Source organism: Myxine glutinosa, chromosome 4 (assembly GCF_964187855.1).
Source record: "Myxine glutinosa chromosome 4, kmMyxGlut1.1, whole genome shotgun sequence".
Taxonomy (NCBI): domain Eukaryota; kingdom Metazoa; phylum Chordata; class Myxini; order Myxiniformes; family Myxinidae; genus Myxine; species Myxine glutinosa.
In genome coordinates, this window is record NC_136264.1 from 102,024,986 (window position 1) to 102,050,889 (window position 25,904).

The window sequence follows — 25,904 nt, forward strand, 5'->3', positions numbered from 1 at the left end:
ATAACTTTGCCAATTTTTTCCCCATTCACATCATCTCGTTCCAGAAAGTCGTGGCTGACTTCTTGTGACATTCATGATCACATTTCTCCAAACATCCCTATCTGCCAGTGCTTTCCGAAGCTTCGGCAGAGAAAGCTTGGTTGCGGCCTTTACCGCATACCTCCACACATACAAGGTCTGCCTCCTGCTCTTCTTCCCTCAAACAATCCCAGCATGGTTGATTTCTCCAAACCTTCGTTTTCTGTACAAAGACTGGTGTTGTCTTAGTGGTTAGGGTGCTGGCTTGGGATCCTGGGATCCTGGGTTCTGAATCCCAGTTGATCGCTGAATTAATGCCAGTGGGGTTGACTCAGCCTGTCATCCTTCCGAGGCCGGCAAATTGAGTATCAGTTCATTGGTAATTCCCTGTCTGTTGCAAGAGGCGACTAACAGGGTTGGTGGCAGGAAGCGCATCCGGGGCGGCTGGAATGGCATCCGGCCATGAAACATTGCTTCAAAAAGGGGACCATGGTGCCCGAAAAAGGCCAACCCCTGCTCTGCGGGGAAAATGGCCTCTAAAGGTTGTTCTTCGCTTTCTGTACACATGATGTGTCCAAAGTATGACAGTTTTGTTTAAGCATGTACACGACAATCTCATGTACACGGTGGTCTAGTTTATTCAAGCACCGATTTGTTTGTTCTTCTTCAAATCCATGGAATTTTTAACATTGGTCTCGAAAACCACATTTCAAAACGAACAATCATCTTCCTCTGTTTTTCACCGTCCATGACTCACATCCACACATTGCAACTGGAAATACCAAAGCATTTAGCAGCCTCCTCTTGGTCTGTTTTGTCAGGATTGATAAAGGTGTTTTTCTTTCAACACCTTTATCAATCCTGACATTGATTGTTGCTTTCCCCAATAATAACTGTCCATGAAGTTCTCCTCCACATTCTCCACTCACTTCAATCTTAGAACCCAGGAATATGAAACTTTCCACCATTTACACTTGATCGTCTCTCAATCTAAACACGTCAATGTTCTCAGTTGACAAGATTTTAGTATTTTTAGGTCTAAATAAAGACCAGCTTTTACACTTTACTTCACTTTCTGCAGCAGTTTCATCAAATCTTTTTTACTTTCTACCAAAAGGATTGTTATCATCAGCATCGCTTAGATTTTTATACATCTTCCTGCATTCGTGATTCCAGCCTCCATGTCATCCAGGTTTGATTTCCTCGTGATGTACTCACCATACAGATTGAATAAGTAATGGGAGAGACGATGCATCCCTGTCTGACCTCTTATCCAATTCCAAACCATTCTGTCTCTCCACACTCTGTTCTTACTCTACCTTCTTGTTTAGTGTACAGGCTTCTTATCATGACATCTCCATTTCTCTCAGCATAATCCACATCAATTTCCGATCAACACAATCAAAGGAAAATGAACCAGCTCACCTGGCGAGGAGTCACTTCTTTATGGTCCCCAAGTGCCATGAGATAATAGTGGAGATTCTGCTGCATCACCTCATCATTTGGATAGAAGAGTAAGAATGCCCGTGCACATGCCACCGCAGCTTCCAGGTCATCCACTGGCACACATACGGGCACAGCTTCCATTCATGATATATTTGGTATACAACCTCAAACATTACCCAACTACTGAGTTCAGAACAATGTACACGATGAGACACAGACAAGATTTTACACAGGTCAATACCGCGGATCACGGGCAATGTGCAACATTACATTGGTTTGTTAAATATTACATCAAAGCTAAATTTATATCATGGTGTACTAATACCCTCTGTAAAAAAGAAATACTGACAGCGGTAGAATGAATATTGAAGGTAGTGGTAGTGAGAAGGGAGGTAGTCTTCAAGAGTATCTGATTGTCCCGGTCGTGTTGCTAGCTCTTTGGAGCATCCCTGCTTGCACATCAACACTTGTACATAGTGATCTGTAAACAACAAGCACAACGACCAAGCACTTGAGTATTCTGAGATTGTGGAAACCAGTGATGAATGCAGCAAATAGACTGTTACAGATCAACCATGAGCCAAGTATTAAGCCATTCCCAAAATCAACAATGAGCCATCCTAAAAAACTCATGCAATGGGCAATATATTAAATACATATGTATAGGGGAGAGGAGGGGAGGAGGAGGGAAGGGGAAAATAATATTAAAGAAAGGGATGGGTAGAAAAGTAGGGAGAGAAAGGAAATGATCCTTGCGGTTCCGGGTCTGATCATGGTAGATTTTACAACATACTTTGTATAAGTTTACCAAGACTAAGATTCTCACACTAGATCTGTTGTGCCTTTCTGTAGTCGTTTCACCCCTGTGTTGATAATTGTTTAATCTATGTTTTTATTGTTTTTTATTTCCTTTTATTGTTTATTAACTCAACTGGACTACCGTCCAGTTGGGTTCATCACATACTGAACCCTCCGGCGTCCGTCGTCTGTCGTCGTCGTCTGTCGTCCGTTAACTTTTCGACGTTAACACTCCAGCGTCCACAAATATCAACCGATTCTGATCAAACTTGACATGCAGCATCCTTACCCCAAGGACCAGGTTGGTATTACATTTCAGCCCGATCCGTTGAAAAATGGCGGACGTAGGCGACCATTTTGTTTTTGGTCATGAAAATGACGTTAACACTCTAGCGTCCACAAATATTAACAGATTTTGATCAAACTTAGAATGTTTAACCCTTACCACACAAGGTAGGTTGCTATTGCATTCCAACCCGATCCGTCACAAAATGGCCGCCATAGGCCGCCATATTGTTTTCAGCTCCGAAACGACGTTAAGGCTTTAACGTCCACAAATATTTATGGATTTTGATCAGACTTGGTGTGTGAGACTCTTACCACACAAGGTAGGTTGCTAACGCATGTCAACCCGATCTGTCATACAATGGCCGCCATAGGCCGCCATATTTTTAAAGCTCTGACACGACGTTAACAATCTAGCGTCCACATATATTAGCGAATTTTCATCAAACTTGGCATGTGAGACCCGACCTACTTTAACGTTGTCCAGTCAGTTCAGTTGAGTTCTGCTTCCCTGGAAGCTCTAGTTATTGCTGTTAACCTATTGCCATGTTTTATCCGTACCATCATGGTCGTGTCTTGTTTAATTCGTGATTGTCTGTCTCTGGCCTATCTCTCCAGGCCTTAACTATAAACCGTGGCTCCTTAGACTTTGGCATGAACCATTCTTTCTTTCTCTATTTTCTACTATCTATTTTCCGATATTGTTCCCTCAGTGCTTTCCCTATGTACTCCAGAATTCATGTGTTCTTCCAGTAAACGACTCTTAGTGAGGCTTTCAAAATCCAGGCTGTCTGCACACCTAAACTATTTTATTCCTCGCTTCTTCCGTCTATGGAACCACCTTCCAAAGGCTCTTCTGTTTCACTCTTCCCTCCAGGGGTTCAACCAACAGGTGCACTTCGATCTCTCGTCACCCCAATTCTGACCCATGAAATGTATTACCTCCATGAACCCTTCCCAACCCATGAACCCCTTTTTTTTTTTCTTTTTTTTTTAACCCTTCCCAACCCAACCATCTTATTTGCTGATTTCCGTGTTCCCTCCCCTCTTCCCCCTCCTCTTTTCTTTATGCTCGTTGTCTGGTTATGCCTGGAATATAATGAAAGTTAGAACAATTCGTTTATCTGATGAGCAATGCAACTACTAAAAGGCTTTATCTTCTACAAACCTGAAAAAACAAAAGTTAATATCCAGTGAAGGTATGGTGATTTTTTTTGGGGGGGGGGGGCATATTCCGTAATACACAGTATTCTGGAGTTTTTCCATGTGTTGGTCGAATTATTTTTGGGGGGGGGGGGGGGGCGGGCATATTCCGTAATAAACAGTATTCTGGAGTTTTTCCATGTGTTGGTCGAATTTTTTTTTTGGGGGGGGGGGGGGCATATTCCGTAATACACAGTATTCCGGAGTTTTTCCATGTGTTGGTCAAATCTGCAGCTGCCGCTTCCACCTCATTAAAGCTACTTTTTCCGAACCAAATGTGTTGTGTTTTTTGTTCTATATTTGCTCCTGTGTTGCTGTTTGTGTTTGTATCCAATATTCCGTGTAAAATCATTCCCTGGTGTTGGGCTAGCGGCTAGGGTGCCAGCTTAGGATAACCTAGGATCCTGGGTTCAGAATCCCGGTCGATCGCTGAATTAACGCCAGGGGGGTTGACTCAGCCTGTCATCCTTCCGAGGTCGGCTAATTGAGTACCAGTTCACTGGTAATTCCCTGTTTGTCGTAAAAGGCGACAAAAAGGGTTGGCGGCAGGAAGGGCATCCGGCTGCAAAACATTACTTCAAAAAGGGGACCGAAAAACAACAACAACCACGGTCCCCGAAAAAGGCCAACCCCCGCTTGCGGGGAAAAATGGCCTCTAAAGGTGTTTTTTTATTTTTTTTATTCCGTGTAAAATCATATACCTAATTGTTTGTGCTGCATTTGTCAAATTAATTTGTATGTTGTCCAAGGCCTAGTTTAGCTACTCATCAGATATCAGCTGTAAAAATTCTGCATCCTGCTTGTCTCTGTATTCATCATTTTGCTTCCTTCTTTCCCACATATGTTCCTTCTACATCCTCAGCATTATCCTATTTCCCTTCCTCAAAAAAAAAAAAAAAAAAAAAAATGTTTTTTTTCACTCCACAACAATCTCATTCTACTTAAATTTCATTCTGCCAGTACTTCATTATTTTTTCTCCCTTTTCTCAATATCTCTGAACTGAATCTTCGTTAAATAGAAACGCTTCTTCCTTCTTCCTTTAAAAGCATTTAAAAACATTTTAAAATGCTTCATCTTCCTTATTTCTCTGCCAGGAGTATGAAATTTGTTCTTCCTCTTCACCACAATCTTTCTCTTCTTCTTCTTCTTCTTCTTCTTCTTCTTCTTCACACAGAAAATTTTCATTTTCCTATCCTTGTTAACTTTGTCCCCTCATCCCTTCATTCCCAAACCCACATTCTTCCAAAAGTTTTTCCTTCCTGAGTATGTTCCTCCTGTTTGGCCCCCAGGCGCCCCCCTCTAATCCTCATTCCTCCCCACTCCTATTAATTGTCCAAGTCTCCCTCTATTTTGTCCTTCAACCTTGCTGTTGGTGTTTCCCCCTCTCTCTCCTGTTTCTTTTGTTCTGTTACATCCTGATCCGTTCAATGTTCTTGCTCTTTCGTGAGCCTTGACTCTGTATACAAAAAAAGTTCAGGGCTCTCTGCAAATAAGTAATAAAATATTTATCCCGTATGAATTGGAACACTTTGTTAATGAAGCATTTGAGGTTTTTCCAAAAGACAATTAAAGTAAACAAATTAAGGAGCTGAGTCCCAAACAGATTCCAGGAAGGATGCAACAAAGCACCTTGAATGGGAAAGTCAACAGGACTCTTTTCCATCCTATATTAAACTGGTGTACATAAACATAAACCCTGGTTGGTAAAATAACATAAACCCTGGTGTTGGGCTAGCGGCTAGGGTGTCAGCTGAGGATCCTAGGATCCCGGGTTCGAAATCCCGGTCGATCGCTGAATTAACACCAGGGGGGTTGACCTCAGCCTGTTCATCCTTCCGAGGTCGGCTAATTGAGGACCAGTTCACTGGTAATTCCCTGTTTGTCGTTAAAGGCGGCAAAAAGGGTTGGCGTCAAGAAGGGCATCCGGCCGTAAAACATTGCTTCAAAAAGGGGACCGAAAAACAACAACAACCACGGTTCCTGAAAAAGGCCAACCCCCACTTGTGGGGAAAAATGGCCTCTAAAGGTGGTTTTTTAAAAATTAAACTATTGTGTTCTCTCACTGTGACGCAAGATAAACAGGTTTACCTGCCAGAGTCTGGTAAAGATCTGAAGTGTAGTCTAGGTACGAATATCCATCGTGATTAAACATTCCATGGCAGAGTGCACGGCAAGCTTCATCAGCTTCGAAGTATTCGGTCAATGCAAGTTCCACGTATTCAGCCGCCTGGTCAAACTCTTCCAAGGAGTAGTGGTTCCGGCCTTGTCGAAAGGCATCCTGTATACATTTTAGAAAGAGGAGTCCAGCATCTCATAAAGGTACAATTCTCAACGACATCACATCACAGTAAATATAACAAAGTAAATATTATAATACTGTGAGTCCCTAATGTTTACGTTTATTGTACAAATATTTATTCACAACCAACAATCTGTAATACACTTGTCCAGCTCTTGCGCTACTCTCGATGGTAGTCCAACATCTGGATCTCCAAAATAGGCTTTCACCATAATGATCTACATGATCTTCTCAAGATACAAAGTATTCAGACCCTATAAATTTTTGAGATCCTCAAGATGTGAAGTATTGAGATCTTATCTATAATAACAAAAGAGAGTCAGTATTGCAGTCAGTCAGTCCGTCCGTCTCCTCCATAACTCCAAAACCATGGAACCTCGCACCCCCAAACCTTGCAGGGATACTTTGCAACCTCTAAGGGAGTGCATGAATGAAAACTGGGTGTTTGGGTGTGTTTAAACACCATTTTTAAAGATTATTAACGGGATGGTCATCCCCAAAAAACAAAATAAGCCTTACCAAAATGGTGGTGCACCATCTTGGTCAGCCCTCTATCAGGTCACTGGGTTCTTATGCCAGCATTTTGTTCCGGCCTATTCAAACGTTCCTTGCCTTGAAAACACGATCTATTCTCATGGACTAATTAAAGCGTATAATCAAATCTGGATTCGGATTTGAGGATCGGATCCTGCAGACTAAGTAAGCATTGAAATCTGAAAAAATTAACATTAGTGATTCTTATAACCAAGTGTATTTATTTATTTATTTAAGCAAGGCTGTCATCCATCTTTATGCTCTGTTAGGGGTCGTTTTTTAAATTTAACTTAATAATTTTTTTACTTAATTCATACCTCCATAGGATAGGGTATCACGCCACTGTACTGGGACTTGCGATACTTTTTGGAAACATGAAGATTTGAACCTTTTTTTTTTTTTATTCCCTCTATATGACGGACCCAGATTGCATCTATTTCGAAGTACGTATTAATGAAGTGGGAATTGGCAGATTTGATCTGCCAAACATTTTCAGCCATTTAAACCATAAGGCATAAGCAATCAGCTTGCTATCGCTTGCCATGTTATAATCTCTTTTAAAATTTCATGTGCTGTTTCAAAATGATAGGTAGTTTGCTGCCCCACCCCCCCCCCCCTTCTCTCTTCCCCCAACCCCTTTCCCCACCTCCCCTCTCTTTCCCCTCCCCTCCTCTCTCTCCCACCCCTCCCTGTCTCTTCCCCACCCTTCTCTGTCGCTCTCCCACCCCTCTCTCTCCTCCACCCTCCCTCTCCCCTCCCTCTTCTCTCCTCCTCTCTGCCCTCCTCCTTCCCTTTCCCACCCCCTCCCATCGCTTTTCCTCCCCCTCCCCCCTCTACTCTGTCTCCCAGGAATGGGGTTTTGTTATCACTTCTGTGGGTCTGTCTGTGTGTCTGTCTGTCTGTGCATGTCTGTCTGTCTGTGTGTCTGACCGGGCCATAACTTTTTTTTTACCATTTGAGCTATTGTCATCAAATTTTCACCAAAGCTTTACTATGATAATATGGAGAAGGCAAATTCATAATTTCGTCAAAAGGTCAAAAGGTTAAAAGTCAGCATCACCTAAAATCATCAATTTTCATCCAATTGACCTGAAATTTAAATTTAGCATTTGAGTTTTGCATTATATTTTTTAACAAAGCTTTATTATGAGAATATTGAGAAGGTAAATTAATAATTTGGTCACAAGGACAAAAGGTCAGCGTCACATAAAATCGTCAATTTTCATCCGATTCACTTGACATTTTAAGAATTTGCACATTGGGTCACTGAATTGGTTCACCAATCCAAAGCTACAAGCGCATTGTTTTTTAGATCAAAAGTTCAAAAGTCAAGGTTGCATAAAATCGTCAATTTTCTTCCAATCGACCTGAAATTTTTGAAATTTGCATATTGGGTCACAGAATTGGTTCACCAATCAAAAGTTAGAAGCTGAATTTTTTTTTTTACATCTAAAGCTCAAAGGTCAAGGCTGCATAAAATCATCAATTTTCATTTTGTATTTTTTTAAAAAATGTTTTCGTTATATTGAGCATACAGAGGAAGAAAAAGAAGAAGAAGAAGACATCTGAATGCAAACCGATGAAGACGGGCTTTGCATTTTAATTTCCCTTGTGATATGGCTGTCTGTATGCCACTTTCACAAAGCAGGCTGGTTGGTGGTCTCTCTGTTTTCTACTGTCTATTCTCTTCTATCATTGCTAACTGAAGAATTATATGCTGAAGATTGTACTGACAAGGATCAGATGTGAATCTGGCTTCCTTATCTACTTATGCTTACAGTCAAAATAAATATCTTCAGAGGCATAACGGGTCCACCATCAACACCCTTCTGGTGAAACTCCCAAAATCCAGAACAACTGCTCACCTCTACTCATTACTCACTACGCCACCAAATGAGGACGGAGGTAATATTTTCACCCCTGTATGTTTGTTTGTCTGGTTGATTGTGAATGGAGTATCTCAAAAGAATGGATTCAGTTTTGGTGGAGATTCTAATCCGGATCAGTTTTTTTTTTTTCATTTTTAACTGATTCTTCACCATAGGGCCAAAAATGATATGTAGCACGATATTTCAAAAAAGTTGTGGATGACTTATGACAAAGCTTGGTGCATGAGTTGGATAAGTGACAAGAACAAGCGATTAGATTTTGGTTCAGGTCCGAATCCAGATCCGGCCGATCAGTGGGATAGAAAACGTAAACTGTTCAGCCTGGCGGAGGTGTGTGCTCTACCAAGTACCGTTCTAGTTTGTTCAAGTCTCCCTCTATCTTGTCCTCCAACCCTGCTGTTGGTGATTCCCTCCTCTTTCTACTGTTCCTTTCACTCTGTTGCATCCTGACCCATTCAGTGTTTTTGCTCTTCCACAAGCCTTGATTCTGTATACAAAGAACCAATAGCATATATAAACTAGATGGTATTCATAGAATACTTACCCTGCGCAGTCAACTTGTTGTGAGCCAACTCTTCTGTTTATGAACATTTTTTTTCTTTAATCCAATATGGCTGCCAGACCACGTGAGTGATGACATCATAAATTTATATTCTCTAATATCATTGTTGCATAGATCACGCTCAATACATTTCAAACTGATCAGACTAAGCGTTGTCCCTGTCGAATTATGACGTCATAATTATGGCACCAATGACGTCATCGTTAACAACACCTATTCCCCATATGGAGTTCTGTATAATGAGCCGCGTTTCAATTTTTTCCCAAGCAGCGGTTTTGGAGATATAGAGGTGCAACATTTTTCGGTTTTTCCAAGATGGCGCCTGTACCACACGACCTATGACGTCATGGTTATCATTAAAATATTCTAAAGGAGGAGGCGCTCCTATGGTGAAAATTTCGTGCCCATCAGACCAACAGTTGCTGAAGAAAAATTAATAATGATCGGATGGATAAGTGCTGTATTTGTCGAATTATGACGTCATAACGAAGGCACCGATGACATCATCATTAACATATTTTATTCCCCATAGGGAGTAGTTGACAATGAGCCAGGTTTCCTTTTTTTCCATGGAGCAGTTTCAGAGATATAGAGGTGCGAAGTTTTCCCAAAATGGTGCCTGTACCACGTGACCTATGACGTCATAATAATCATTAAAATATTCTAAAGGGGGAGGTCCTCCTAGGGTGAAAATTTCATGTCAATCGGACCAATGGTTGCCGAGAAAATGATTTTTTAAAATGCAGACACGGCGCACACACACGTACGTACCTGAATGCTTAACCCCGCTTTTCGCTTCGCGAGCGCAGGGTGTGAATAGTGCTATTATAAAACGATCCTTTTTGCACCAACAATAATGGGACACCCTGTATATTATTGAAATGGAAACTTTTGCTATGGAAAAACAGAACCAGCAACAAACACAAGAAGCCTGTAGAGTTTGGCCTTGTTTAAGAAAGACGGAGGTCACATTAAGGTGAATTACAAAACAGGGAGGTTGGTATAACATGAGGTTGTAATTAGCAAAGGAATGACATCGTAAGAAGAGCCAAAGGAAGGAGGCAGTTTATTTATGATCAGTCAAATGATATTGCGCACTGGAAAAAAAACTAACTATAACTATTTTCCCAGACTCACTAACCAAGTCAGGCCACAAGTCAAGACCATAACAAAATGAAATAGAGAAAATAACATTGCAAACAAGTGTCAACTGTGTACATGTACCATGTGTGGTTGGGCCTCAAGGTCAACGAAGCTCTCCTCTGGCACTGCGTAGATACTCCGGTAGTACTCGAGGTTCTGAGCCATCTCAGAGTGCTCAGGATTGGCTACAAAGAAAGTGTGCGCTGCCGCAGCAGCCCGTTCGAGTTTGTCGAGCTGAAGGGGAATAAAACGGAAACGGGAAGGTAAAATCAGATGGTAGATCATAAAAGGCATTATTAGGATAAGGAAATAGCAGTGGGTTCGGTAACTGTGTGCTTGCCTCCAGGTTGAGCCATATCCTTGTGAGTTTGAGGCAGCAAATGAACACTTGCAGCCAGAAAATGAAATGATTAACGGAGAAAAGGAAAGTATGACATTTGGGAAGGAAGAAGGGGAAAAGGGAAACTATGTTTGCAGAGGATGGGAGTCATTTTGGAGGGGAGAGAGGGGAGAACATATCAGACACATGGGGAAGAGGTGGGAGTCTTCTTCTTTTGTATGCAGCACAAGGATGCAGTGTTGTCTGCTGGTTAGGGCAGGAATTTGGAATTTGTTCAGGATGCCGGTGATAGCTCAACTACTCTTTGCGAAAAACACCCAACGGAATCTTGAATGTCCACAATCTAATGCCGGGAGCCCTGAAGACCAGTTTAACGTCCATCCGAGGGACGAGGAATCACCCTGACTATGAAACACCGGGACAGCACTTCCACCTGGGTCAGGATTCAAACCCAGGCTAGACAGCTTAAAGATGACCTCTAGCTCCAGGCCATCCTACCAGCAAGGTGGGAAGTCAAAATTCCACTTCCCCCAGCAAACTACACTCCCACCGGAACATCGTACTTTTATATTTATACCGTGATTTGTGGAGTTTTTGGACTTCATCACCAACAAAGATGATCCTTTGCAAAACAACATATTTGTATCCAGAATATTGCTCAACTTGTAGATCACAAATCACAATCATCTGGCATTCATGAAAGAGGCCATGGTGGGGTACGAGTGTGAGTTGCCAAAGCGGAAGAAATTATGTCATAGCACAAAAGTTGCCGTGGCAGGAATGGAATCTTGCTGGTGGAACAGAGAGGCTCTCCTCGAAGATGTGGGTTAGAATATCCCAGGCCATCTGGCAAATGTCGGACCACGTCAGGGGTCGAATGTATTTGCAGCAGTGCGAACCAAGAGCCTCAAAAACAGCAGCATGCTTCCCATGACCGAGGAACGGAGAGGACGGAGGAGGGTGGTACAGCAGGTGTGGGGACAAAAACACCGGAAATCTGACATCGTAATCAATGCGGAAACCCAAATTGGTTTGAATACATCGAGAATGCCAGAAAAAAAGCTTCCAGATGAGGATTAATCAGATATCTCCCAGCAAACCAAAGTCAAGCAAAGTTCAGCTCAAATGAGTGAAGCGATCTCCAACATTGACCAAGTCTGCTTGTTGTGGCTTCAAAGGATGCAAAACGCACATGTTTGGTGGAGGGTTAGCGGAGGAGGCGTTTCCCCAACAAGATGTCTCGCTGCTTCATTCCCTGCCCCCAAACACAATTCCATGGCATTCCCAGGAATTTCCCTTTCTTTCATCACTCTTTCTTTTCTCCTTTGTTCTTCTCAAACATGTGAACTTGATTTGACAACAAATCATCATAATTTATTTTATCATCACAAATCAACCACCACAAAATTACTGTTGGGGACAAGAAATGAAGCAGCTTCTTATTGCAAACCTGAAAATGCCACCTGTTTGCTTCCTGGGTCTCCTCTCATTCCGCAGATGCAACTGCAAAGTGTAATCTTTACCATTCCCAACAAACCGAGTCTCCTTTCCTTGTAATAATGATCAAGTTCAGCGGTCACAAACTTTTTTTTCCCACGGACCACTTGGAAATTGCTGTGGGTCTCCGCCAATGTGGTGGTTTAGAATACCCCAGGCCATCTGGTAAATTTTTGATCAACCACAAACAAATTTGGCCACATGATAAACCTTTTTCTTCTACAAATCAAAGGACACAACTTCGTATTTTAATATACGAGGACACAACTCGTATATTAAATACCAAGACCAGGACACGTATACCAGGACACAACTGGTCTTACCTCTCTAATGCGATGGATGTGCCTGTTTTTTAGCCACGTTCTGAGAAGTCAGGTGTAATGTCTGTCAACTTTAGCTTTAGGTCAGGTCTCCTTTCTTGAGCCTCCTTTTCTTGAGTCTCTTTTCTTTCTTGAGGTCTCCTTTCTTGAGTTTTCTTGAGTTTTCTTGAGTCTTGGTCTCTCTTGAGTTTCTTGAGTCCTTTCTTGAGTCCTTTCTTGAGTTTTTTTTCAGGTCTCTCATTCATCCTGATTCTGTGTCTCGATTTGAGGGCGGTAAGTGATGAAAACCCTGTCTCGCACAGTTATGCAGTAGCAAATGGCATCAGAAAACGCACTGCTTTGTCTGCAAGTTCTGGGTACCCTCAAGTTATATGAACCCAAAATTCAAATAGGGAATGTGTTTTAGATTCTGACATTAATGATTCGTCGCAAGAAACCTCCAACAAACACTCTTGTGCCTTATTGGAGAGAACAGAGGGCAACTCACTGCTTTCAATCCCAAAAGGATTGCGTATGCAGTCATTGAGTTTGGCTTGTACTGAAAAATAAAGGAAAGGGGGAGAGCCAGAGTGGGCAGGGGGACCTTGAGAGGGGGAAGGGGGAAGGAGGGGGGAGGGGAGGGGGAAGGGGGGAGAGAGGGGAAGGGGTAGGGGGCAGGGGGAATGGGGGCGAGGGGGGAGGAGGGAGAGGGGGGTAGGGGGAGGGAGGGGGCAAGGGAAGGGGAGGGGAGAGGGGGGAAGAGGGTAGGGGGAGGGGGGAAGGGGGGAGAGAGGGGAAGGGGTAGGGGGAATGGGGGCGAGGGGGGAGGAGGGAGAGGGGGGTAGGGGGAGGGAGTGGGCAAGGGAAGGGGAGGGGGAGAGGGGGGAAGGGGAGAGGAGGGAGGGAAGGAGAGGGGAGGGGAGAGGCAGGAGAGGAAGGGGGTTCATATATATGCTGGTGGGTGAATGTGGCTCACGTTTCTGAGTTAAGTGATGCGATTCAGGAAGAAGAAGAAGCCGGACTGCCAACTTCGTACACTTCCGGATTTGTTTGACTTATTTGTGTTCAAATGTCTGGTGATTGTTTTGTATTTATTTATGCGATTGTGTACTTGTATATAACTGTCATTAATTTTAAAAGGCTTAGGCACATTCGAGCGATTTCTTTTTATTAAACTCCAAAAAAAAAACATCTTTTTAGCTGCGACGAGCAGCTCTATGAGAGGACCACGTTGTTGTTCTTGTTGTTGGGGTGCCTTTTTGAATAGCGCATGCGCATACACTCGGACGTGCGTTGGTATGAGGTAAGAACATATTGCAACGGATATCCTCATGATTCTACACGTCGCAGCTAGTGACCACACTGAGGTCATTACCTTCGCAAAAGCGGAAGGTTATGTTTTGATCGCTGTGTATTTATTTGTATGTCTGTGTGTGTGTGTGTATGTTATTCGCATAACTCAAAAAGTATTCAACCGAATTGCATGAAATTTGGTGGGATGATTGGTTATTATACGGGACACATTTGATTAGATTTTGGGAGCAATCGGGTCAAAGGTCAAGGTCAAGGTCACGAAAAGGTCAAAATCGTATTTTAGTACAGTACAGAACAGTAGCTGCGGCGAAGGTATGCGCTCTACCGAGTGCCCGTTCTAGTTTTCTCTTGTTTTTTTCAAAATGTTTTTTTTTTGCCTAAAACACTCCCAGGCACTCACTGATGAACCTCTGAAAGTTTGACAAAGATCCGTTCAGCCATCTCTGAGAAAAATGGCGACACACAGACAGACAGACAGACACACACACACACACACACAGAGACAGACATCTCTCTTATATAGTAGATGACTATCGCCAATACAATTCTATAGCAGGAAATAAGCACTGATAACGATTTTACAAAACCACTATTGTCATTGCTCGTGACTAATTCTCTCTCCACCCAGACACAGAGTTCTAGAGAATGAAAGACATTTCATGAATTTGTTCTTACACCTCCTCATACCTGTTTCCCCACACTTAAGTACAACTGCTCGACAGAAGTCTTTTAAACACAAACCTACCAGCGAAAAAGAACGAAGGATCTATGGTTGAAAGACATTCACCATTAAGACCTTGTTGCCTTTTCCAGCCGACACATTTTCTGACTTCTTCGGTGTTGTTGGTTCTTTTTTCTCCCCGAATGCGAAAAACACAGCAGCATTGTGCAGACCGCCATACACAGCGCTGGCTTCATTTCTTCACCTTATTTTCTCTCCAGACCACTAGAATGTGTTTTGTTTTCGTCTGCGATTCTCTATGCAGGATCCGGTTTCTACGGGATATTTATAGAAGATGGTAAAGAGTTTCCGAAATATAATTTATTAAGCATCTATAGAGTATGCAACCGCACTCTACCTTTCTCAATTTACAATAGTGTCAAAGCGTACGTATCGCAGAAGCATCCACAGCACCTCCATGTGAGTGAACATTATTCCGGAACATTATTCTATTATTTATGTGACTTTGGTAACATTTAAACCACACCGCCCACATTATTTATCATCATGACATAAGCAGACATGTTAATGCACAATGGCATTCTTAACAAAACCTCAGTCTTGCTGCAAGACTCTACTTGCTGCTCTAATATCAGACAGACTCGCCAAATAGCTTCAATGAGACTACTGGTAGCAGGGGCCTTGCCAAAACGATACGTATTCCTTATGTTTCAATGTTTGAAATTAGGCCTGTGCTAGACCATCTGGGGCAAATGATGTGCAGACTTGAGAACTCCGGCATAAATCTCGTTGCTTTGACAGAAACGCCACCAATGCAAACAACATAACCTTTACCTCTTGCAGAATGATTTGCAGCCACCAGATAACCTTCAATAAATATCTTTAAATGATAGGAAAGGATCATTTGGCCTGCATCTGACAATCATTCCACTTTTCCTGCTGAACACAGGGCACGGACTTCAGACAGGACAAGAATACATTGCATACACAACCCCACACTGCACCCTAAAATGCAACGTGTAGATTTTACATTTAAATTAATAAATAAATAAATATGTAGGTAGTGGAGATGGTAAAGTGGATATAAATTATTTTTTAGAAGACCTGTACCATACTCTATTTACAAAGTGTTGGTACTGCCAAAGTAGTTTCTTGGTAAAGATTATACTGGGTGGTTTGCCATTGCCTTCCCAGCACTGTTTGTCCATGTTCTATCCTCTTAAATGCTGAGTATAAAGTAAGGAAGCAGCACGTACCATTTAAAAAAAGTTTTTGGCATGACGCAGCCGGGTGCTTGAACCACTGACCCTCCAGACTCAGAGTAGATCGTCTAACCACCATTACACCACCCAGTCTGGTGAATTCAAAGTTGTGTGTTAGTAGTAGAAATGGTAAAGTGCATAAACAAATAAATATTTTAAGCTGGTATGTCGGTTTTTTTCATGTTAAAATGTATATAAATAAATAAATGAAGGTGGTATGTCGGTAGTGGTGATGGTAAAGTGAATATCAATAAATAAAACATATTCAAAGTTGGCTGTGTGTTGGAAGAACAGATGGCACAGTATAAAAAATAAATAAACAATTCAACATTTTGTGTTGGTAGTGGGGATGGTTTTTTTAATTAACAAAATTCCAAAAGTGGTTCCAATCCCAAAAATAATTTGACATTCCTCGTGCCTCGATATTATTGCATACATGTGCCTAATATCACATAAATGGGTCCAGCAATTTTCCAGTAAAAGCTCCAGATGGACGGACAGACTGATGGAGGTACGGACGAATAGGACCAAAAAAAATAAGCCTCCAACTTGGTCGACTCCCGGTTAGCGGCTAATAAGAGACAAATGGACTGCCGGCTGTGTGGGATGCGAGGAATCCCAAAACCATTTTTGAAAGTAAGAAATCTGTTTAAATCTTGCAAAGAGACTTTTTGGCTCCATCGCAAATGTAAACACATGAACGTTCTCTTGCCAGGAAAATTCACGTCGTATCCATGTGTAACATGATCATGGCACTTTTTGTGACTTCATAATATACAATTTGTGATGAAGCCAAAATTCTCGTCGGCTGGAATGATTACAACATTACATATATGGATTATGTCATGGCTTCAAGTAAACAATATTTGAAAATGAAAAGGGATGTATCTCTACCTGAGAAAAAGGGATGTGTCTCTACCTGAGAGAAATGCATGTATCTCTATCTGATAGGGATGTGCCCCTACCTGAGAGAAAGGGATGTGTCTCTACCTGAGGGAAAGGGATGTGCCTCTACCTGAGAAAAAGGGATGTATCTCTACCTGAGAGAAAAGGATGTGCCTCTACCTGAGAAAAAGGGATGTATCTCTATCTGAAAGGGATGTGCCTCTGCACAGCGAAAGAGTTGGAGAAATTTCACAGTTCATGCAAATGATTGAGATCGTGCAGCTTTCGCAAAATCTTGACAATGTAGGCCGGTGCAAGGCCTGAACAATTGTAGCCGGGCACGTTCTACCAAAACCCCTGATGGCCACTACCAGTAAATGGACTTTGAACCTTGTGGGAATGCCCCCTGCGAACATGGCGGGCTTGGTGAATTATTTAATCGATGTCTGCAATTGGAAAGATGATACTCTGCTTCATTACCAACAGAGCAATGGCTACCAACTCTTCGACAAACGAAGTCTTTGTGACATGAAAACACTCAAATATTGTGCCAGTTGTTATCTACGTCAGACCAAGATGTACCAGGCAGACTTCTCTGAGGGAGACAACGTATGTGCAATTTTTTTTTTTTGATTAATCAATTAATTGATTAGTTACTTAATTATTATCGATTAATTAAGTACCGATTTATTTCATTTCTCTTCTGGACATTATCTCAGGCACCTTTTGAGTTAGGAAGCTGATGTTTGGACATGACAATGACCAAGTGATTTGGCTGTAAAGGCTATTTTTAGATTTATTGATGAATCAATTAATTATTTAATTATGCGATTAATGTTTTAATTAATTGTAATTTTTTCAAGTTACAGATTCGGATGAAACGGTGGTGGTTTAGGTATTCTATTGGCCAATTGATTAATAATTTAATTATTTTCACGATTATTATTTATTTATTTTCATTATTAATCAGTTATTTATTTTCTTTCTCATCTGAGTAATATCTCAGGCACCTTTTGAGCGAGGAAGCTGATATTCAGACACGACTGTGACCAAGTGATGTGGCTAGAAAGGATATTTGTGATTTATTGATTAATCAATTAATCGATTATTTATTGATTAGACAATTAATCAATTAATTATTTAATTTTCTCAAGTAATGATTTATTTAATTAACTGTCAAAAAGTTACCTTCGGATGAAGCACTGGTGGTTGAGGTATGCTATTAGCCAATTGATGAAGAAATTATTTTTCGATTTCTGTTTATTGATTTTATTTAGGCAATTCATCAATCAATTATTGTACATCTCTCCCTCCCAATGCCGTCTCTATGTGCTGCATGGCGGTATCGCCGGGCGCCTTAGGCACCCCGTCAATGCCGCGCTGGAGATTGTCATTTACTAGTATTTATTCGGCATGGGGGTGGTGTACTTTGCATGTATCTGTACTTGTTTTTGTTTGATTCCGGCTGTTATAAATATATATTTCTGTTTGGTTCCGGCTGTTATAAATACATATTTTTGTTTGGTTCCGGCTGTTATAAATACAGTATATATTTTTGTTTGGTTCCGGCTGTTATAATAAATAGATATTTTTATTTGGTTCCGGCTGTTATAAATATATATTTTTGTTTGGTTCCGGCTGTTATAAATATATATATATATACATTTGTTTGGTTCCGGCTGTTATAAATATATATATTTGTTTGGTTCCGGCTGTTATAAATATATATTTCTGTTTGGTTCCGGCTGTTATAATAAATATATATATTTGTTTGGTTCCGACTGTTATAAATATATATTTCTGTTTGGTTCCGGCTGTTATAAATATATATTTTTGTTTGGTTCCGACTGTTATAAATATATATTTTTGTTTGGTTCCGACTGTTATAAATATATGTTTTTGTTTGGTTCCGGCTGTTATAAATATATATTTCTGTTTGGTTCCAGCTGTTATAAATATATATTTCTGTTTGGTTCCGGCTGTTATAAATATATATTTTTGTTTGGTTCTGGCTGTTATAATAAATACATATATTTGTTTGGTTCCGACTGTTATAAATATATATATTTGTTTGGTTCCAGCTGTTATAATAAATACATATATTTGTTTGGTTCCGGCTGTTATAAATATATATTTTTGTTTGGTTCCGGCTATTGTAAATATATATTTTTGTTTGGTTCCGGCTGTTATAAATATATATATTTGTTTAGTTCCGGCTGGTATAAATTTATATATTTGTTTGGTTCCAGCTGTTATAATAAATACATATATTTGTTTGGTTCCGGCTGTTATAAATATATATTTTTGTTTGGTTCCGGCTATTGTAAATATATATTTTTGTTTGGTTCCAGCTGTTATAAATATATATATTTGTTTAGTTCCGGCTGTTTTAAATATATATTTTTGTTTGGTTCCGGCTGTTATAAATATATATTTTTGTTTGGTTCCAGCTGTTATATATATATTTTTTTTTTTTTTTTTTTTTTTTTAAATGAATACTTCTTCACGACCTCGTCTTCCACGCACGCAAGCTTCTTCTACAGAAGCATGCAAGCTTCCCCTTTCCAGTCACGATCGGCGAAGACGTATTGACTAGCCAAGCAAACTTCACAAATGCTCAACTCGTATCCCAACAAACAAGCAATAAAGTGCATAAAAATACAACTCGCCTAATATGCTTTCATGGTACTTACGGAAAGTCGAATTAAGCCCAATAATTTCCAACACAAAAATTCACTGTTTAAAGGAAATGCATTGAGAAAATTTGTGTTTTTATTAAAGGTGGCCTTATGGAAATGGGGAAAAAGGAGCAGAGCTGACAGCTAAGCTACCGATTGAGACAGAACTTGAAATTTTCAAAACTATGGGACTATTGTGATGTGAACTCGGTGCTTAATGCAAACACATGTGATTGCCTAACATCTTAAATACAGACCTTGTGTGAATGATCTTTTTATCCTCTGTTGGAACTTTGGTCGTAACACTCTTCCAAACTTTAATACTCAAAGCATTAATGTTACTTGCGATTATACAAATGCGAAAAAAACCATCATAGGAAAATGAATTTAGATAATTAAATAAAGAAGTTAAGTACGAATTAAAATCAAAATCATAAATCAGCATAAATAAATAAATAATAATAATAATTAATAAATAAATCATAAATAAAATCAGCAAAAAAATAACTAATGGTTTATTTGGTAAGATGGCGTCACAAGGCTACAAGGAAAAAACAGCTCTCTTAACTCTCCTATTTTTCAACAATACATGGTTTTCTAAAGCTGTGCTCACACAGATATTCCATAGTATTTAGTCCATACTAATTCCCAATAATTTTGTTCCATATTAAAGTTTTGGCATTCACAAGGACATATTTAATATGGTGCATGCAGCAGATGTGATACCTGATAAATAACGTGGTACCTTATAACTCTCAGGATCATGTTACATCATTCAGTATAATTAGGCTACATTTACGCAAAATATTAGGTTCCTAACAGATATAGTTTTTCGTGTATGGGAATTATTTAGGGTTCTCAAATAAAGAAATCACCAAAGTAGTTACTTGACTATTAAATGACAAAAAAACAAAAACATTCCAATCCTACAACTTCTTCAAAGGCCTCAATTATTCCCACCTTCTTGTGGGTTTCAGAAGGGAAAGGTTTTTGGCTCAAATATTTCACAAACTGACTAGGCAGGCCCGATTCTCGAATGAAGGTCACAGGAATTTGTAATTTGTTCAGGGTGCCTGCAATAATTACCATACTCTTTGCAAAAGACACCATAGGATATGAAAGATATACCAACTATTGCTAGCAGACAGGACACCGAGCTTAATGTCCATGCAAGGGAAGGTGCACTTTGTGATGCAACAGTTAAAAGTTGGGTCAGGAACCGAACCTATAGACTCGACAGCTTAAACGGAAGTGCCTCTGCACCAATCCGTCAGACAAATGACAAAAACACAATGCACATTATTTGACAAAATCTGGCAAAAAAGAGGTTGTTTAATAATATTCTGCAACTCAATGATTATACATTGCAGGTTAGTTAATTTCATGGACATTTTCAACCAACTTCAAACTAGTTCCAAATCAAAAAACAGTATGCATTTTTATACAAGCTGCAGTACAAGTTTGTCGTTATATTGTGTTTGAAAATGTTTTATCTAATACCTCTGAAGGTTTTTTGGTTTGACTTTGAAAAGGAACACAACACAACCAACCAAAAGAGTTTGGATAATGCAGCAAAGTTTACCTGTCGGGGGGATGCACCGGGACCAGGCCAATGAGGTTCAACGTTGAAAAATGAAAGGTATAATTTGAAAAGAGACAGGAATATGCTTATAGCAGGGAATATATTTTCAATGGAAACGTCCTGCAGCATAGTATAACAGGAGAAGGATTTCGGAATCACAGTGGCTCAGTAACCTAAATAAATCAGTGCAATGCAGCTGGCAGCAGTAAAGAAAAGGAATTTGGTACCGTACTAGGATGGATAAACAGGTAAATAGCTTATAAATCTGAGGAAGCTGTTCTAGCATTGTATACAAGTTTAGTTAGGCCACATACTGAATACTTCATAGAGTTTTGTTTACCATGCTATATGAAGGATGTATTAGCAGTTGAGCGGGATGAGCAAAGGGCGATTATGATAGCAGAAGTTTGAAGGACAAATGCAGAAAGGTCAGGACAGTCAGCATTTGGCTGTCTTGAACTAACTCCATTTGCCTTTCAAAATAGTAATATCCTGGTCGAATTAAAGAGACTATAAGTGGAGAGGCCGAGGATATCAGGATTGTTTTCCCTAGGAAAAAGACAATTTTTTAAATACAAAGTCAAGGCTCATGGAAGAGCTAGAACACAGAATGGATCAGGACCCAACAGAATAAAAGGAAAAGCAGAAAGGGATGGGAGAAAATGCCAACAGCAGAGCCGCGCGATGATCTAATTTGGCTATTTATGGTATTGAAAGAGAACAACAGAAAAGGGATGTGACAAATTGCTAAATTTGACAAGCAGGAAATCGGCTTCTAAAGGCTGACTGAAGCTGTGGGTAGAAGTATAGCAGCTGACAATGCATTTAGCAGTGGGTGGTTCTGGACTGCAACTAAGATGTTTTCCAGCAATGTAAGACCTCCTCCTGCCCCGTCCCAAGCAATGCTCTGCCAACCACCCACACACGCCTCTCTCTGGGTGCTATGTAATATCTGCACGGTTCAATTATTAAGTAAAATTATAAACCGTATGGTCAATGCACGATAAAGGAAGTGCTCAAAACTATATGCCATATTGTCACATGTATGCCACCCACCCAAAACCAGAAGCAATTAGGAGGGAACTGCAAATGATGGAAATTAATTCTGTGAAAAGCCAAACTACAAGGTGAATTTTAGGCAGTGAGCTGCCTGAGCAGTTGTTGTAACGCACCTCCAGCCTTGCACATGTCTAACACATGCAATTATCCAAACAAGGGGATTACCGTAATTTATTTATTTCCCTTCAAGGGTTCTCAATAAACCAAATCGGTTGACATAGGAAAGATGGCAGGAGCACTTTGCACGCAGGCTTAAGAAATATAATAATTTATTCACAAGACAGCAGATATGGAAGATAATTCCCACGGACGATGACGCACACAATAAATAATCACAATACTTACACTATGAAGGAAACGAACCCCAACCACGGGCTCACACATACAACAAGCATACACAAACTAGAGCAATGCGACTGTGTTGCCAATATGCCTCCACATAGTCCCACAATGGGTAGATGCCCTCATTCACTGTCCTAAATATAAACAAGTTTGATTTAAATCCCTTCAGCTATTTTCAATTATCACATTTTCACCAGCCATGACAGGTTTCACATCGATCGGTGAAGCGGTTTCAGAGAAGGGATTTTTTTAAGTATTGGCTTTCAAGCTAATATGGCTCCCATACAACGTGACATATGACCTTACAAAATGTACACTCTGCATATGCATGTGTCGGGATCACATTTGTGAAGCTTCGTGTTGATCGGATAAGGTTCGTTTTCTATTAAAGATGGCTGCCAAACCACGTGACCTACAAAATCATCATTTTCAAACTATATGCAACAATGGTGTTGGATTATATTTGTAAAATTTCGCATCATTAGGGTAAGCGGTTTAAGAGATATAATTATTTAATATTTTCCTTCAGTCCAATATGGCTGCCACACCATGTTACCAATGACGTTTTTGTGGTCATCTTTTTATACCCCATGCCTTGTCAATGACACACGTAAAGTTTCGAGTCAATCAATTTGGTGGTTTGGGAGCGATGTTTTTTTAAAGGTTTTAGGTTAAATCCCATATGGCTGCCAAACCATGTGACCTATGATGTCATAAATTTAATATTTCAATACAAATGGGTCATAGATCATGTGCATGCAATTTCAGATTTTTAGGATAAGGAATTCGATTAAAACATTTTTGGCTGGTATACCACTTCACCTATGATGTCATCATTCATCATGCTTTTGTTCCCCATTGGGAGTACTTGACAGTGTGCCAAGTTTCAAATTTTTCCATTCAGCGGTTTCCGAGAAATATTTTTTTAATTATTTGCGTTTAATCCAAGATGGCTGCCATACCACGTGAACTATGACGTCACAATTATCATAAAAACATTCTGCATGGGTGTCACTCCTACCCTGAAAGTTTCGTCTCAATCAGCCATGTGTGGTTGCTAAGAAAAACGAGGTTTAGCCCGTACGGATGGACGGTCGGACGAACGGGGCAGAGGCATAAAAAGTGGGTGAAAATAAGTTGTGGGATTGGAATGTTTTATTGTCATATACCATTCAATTAACTACTTTAGTGCTGTGAGAATGGAATTTAGAAAAGTCACAATTCTTATTTCGTTCATCTTTGTCATATTCATAGCAACGTTTTCGAGATAATTATGAGTACTGAGTCCGTCATCATTTATAGAGAAGAAAAGTTTAATACCGTACAGCTTTGATATGTATGTTGACTATTAATCCAGGGTATGCAATAGGAGGGGTGGGGAAGGGGGAGAAGCATGCCACTGCGTGCATGTGGGGAACGCCCGGAGTGTCTCCCTCTCACCCAGCTCCCAGACACATGACAGGACACCCTTAACCACTCCAGGCTGAAATGGATAAAGCCTGTCTCTCACACAGGCTGTATGCCAAGCAGTTATCTCTAGCATGCAATGTCCTTGATACATGTTTGAAGTCTGATAAACAACAAGAACACAAACAGTGCTCAGGCCTTAAATTATAACGACAGACCCTTCCCATAAATGTAACAATATCTTTAATTTTAATCTGTAATCCATGGATTTAAATCACATTTCAAAAACATTGCGGAATATACTTTGCAAGTCTTCTACTCTCCGAACAATTGATGGAGGCCCTCAATATCAGTCATGAGATCAGGACCGTCAATTGACATATCTTGTCCTTGACATATCTCTTGCTTTTGATTCAGTCTGGCATCTTCCTTTGCTCTCCAAACTGTCTGCCTGTGGAATCCAAGGCCAACTACATTCTTGGATTAGTGACTTCCTCCACTCTCGTAGCCAACGCGTGGCTCTCAATGCAACCCTTTCTTCAACTCTCCCTGTCAAGGCTGGAGTACCACAAAAGCAGTGTTCTAGGCTCCATCCTATTCCCAATATTCATCAATGATCTCACTGACTCTCTGGGAAATCCTCTCTATCTCTTTACTGATGACTCCACTGTGCCATGACATCCCTCATCATTCTGATAGACAAGCAGCAGCCTCTTCCCTCTCTTAAGACCATAACAAAATCACAAACGAGTCAAATACTTGGAACATGTCTTTCAATCCTGAAAAATCTAACACACTTATTTATTTTTTTATTTTTTTTATTTTTTTTCTCTCTTTCTTTCTTTCTCTCTCTCTCTCTCTCTCTCTCTCTCTCTCTCTCTCTCTCTCTCTCTCTCTCTCTCTCTCTTTCTCTCTCTCTCTCTCTCTCTCTCCAAACGGACCATTGCGCAAACCCTCTGTCTACATTCTCAACAGTTCAGTCGCTCAAAATCTTGGGTCTCACTCTCAGCCATGATCTCTCTTGGGCAAGCCACATTTCAAAGTTGGCTTCCAAATCCAGATGCTGACTGGGCATCCACCATCATGAAAAGTCCTTCCTTGGCACACCTGAACACCTATCCACCTTCAAGGCTTTCATCTGCAGCTTGATGGAGTACTACTCTCCCCTCTGGGCTGGCTCCCCTGCCTCGTATCTTGCTGAGCTTGATGCCGGGGAAACCAAGGCCTTCAAGATCATTGGAATCTTTTGCGATGAAGCCGAGTCTATGGGCCTATCAGTTCACCATCGCCAACAGGTCGGTGGTGTCTCTGTCTTCTTCTGTAACATTTCTGGTCTTGCACCCTCTGCCCTCTCCATGCTCTGTACCTCTCCCCTCACCCCCAAGTATCTGAAAGATGCACGCGGCCCACCAGAATCTCCGGTACTAATGAAACTGCTTGCTAAACTCATATAAAAAGGGCAGCTGAAGTTAATGTAGCAGTTGCTTCCTGGTTCAGAAAAATACGAACATAGTTATGTAAGCAAAAAAGACAGAGGATTATGCTCCAGCTCTCTTGGATAAACTTCCTTTAAGGACAAGTGCTATTACCAATGGCCATGAGGATGTTTTTAATGCTAAAGAAGTTCCAAATCAACATAGCATTGAGCTTCACCCAAGTTTGGCTATTATTTAATTGTGAAGAACACACATAACGTTGTGATGGGTCAGGCTTATGCCTTGACGATATTAAGACAAAATGCACAGCACAGGTGCAGCATGCCCATTCTAGTGGAGACAAGGTACATGGGTCAATAAAAGTGTAACTGAAAGATGACCTCCACACTGAAGGTCATTTGTGAACGAGCAACGTTTTTATTAGCAATCCAATAACAATATGGTAATTCTCCTAGGAATAAATTATTTTCCAGCTTTAGGATCCAAATCTTTTAGTTAACCTTCAATAATTTGAATGCCTAATCTCTGAGATCCATTCCCATATATCATTTAAAATATATATTTATTTCGTAACCATCTAATATCGTCTCCAATCCAAAAACCATGATCTTTCCTACCCTAGTTAACCGCACCCAAATGCCTCCTGCTTCCAATTTTCCAGTTTTCCCTCTTTGGAGTTCCCTTCTGTTTCCACCTTGTCCACGCAATGCATAGTGTGTGTCCAACTTGTCCAACCCATGCATGCGTGCCTTAGATCCTGTTTTTGTCTGTTACATCCTGATCCGTTCACTGTACTATCTCATCCACGAGCCTCGACTATGTATACAAAAAAATAACTACCAAAAAGCTATCATGCCACTACATGCCCATTAAGATATAATTATCCCCAAAGACCTCACATTATGAATACACTCACTAACTAAAAACATGCATTGAATACAAT

At 40.5% G+C, this 25,904-nt stretch overlaps 1 protein-coding gene across 2 annotated transcripts in view; it reads right to left on the reverse strand.

Moving 5' to 3' along the window:
* LOC137425055 (prolyl 3-hydroxylase 1) overlaps positions 1-25,904 on the reverse strand; it is a 125,243-nt gene that overhangs the window by 67,897 nt on the left and 31,442 nt on the right. For both annotated transcript variants that reach the window (XR_013623129.1, XM_078776239.1), the window contains exons 3-6: positions 10,260-10,412; positions 5,840-6,029; positions 1,814-1,945; positions 1,444-1,577 (exon numbers count right to left, since the gene is read on the reverse strand). Coding sequence is in view for 1 of the 2 variants with exons in the window: in XM_078776239.1 (XP_078632365.1) it covers positions 1,444-1,577; positions 1,814-1,945; positions 5,840-6,029; positions 10,260-10,412 (609 nt within the window). In the remaining variant the exon portion in view is untranslated. The remainder of the gene's footprint in view (positions 1-1,443; positions 1,578-1,813; positions 1,946-5,839; positions 6,030-10,259; positions 10,413-25,904) is intronic.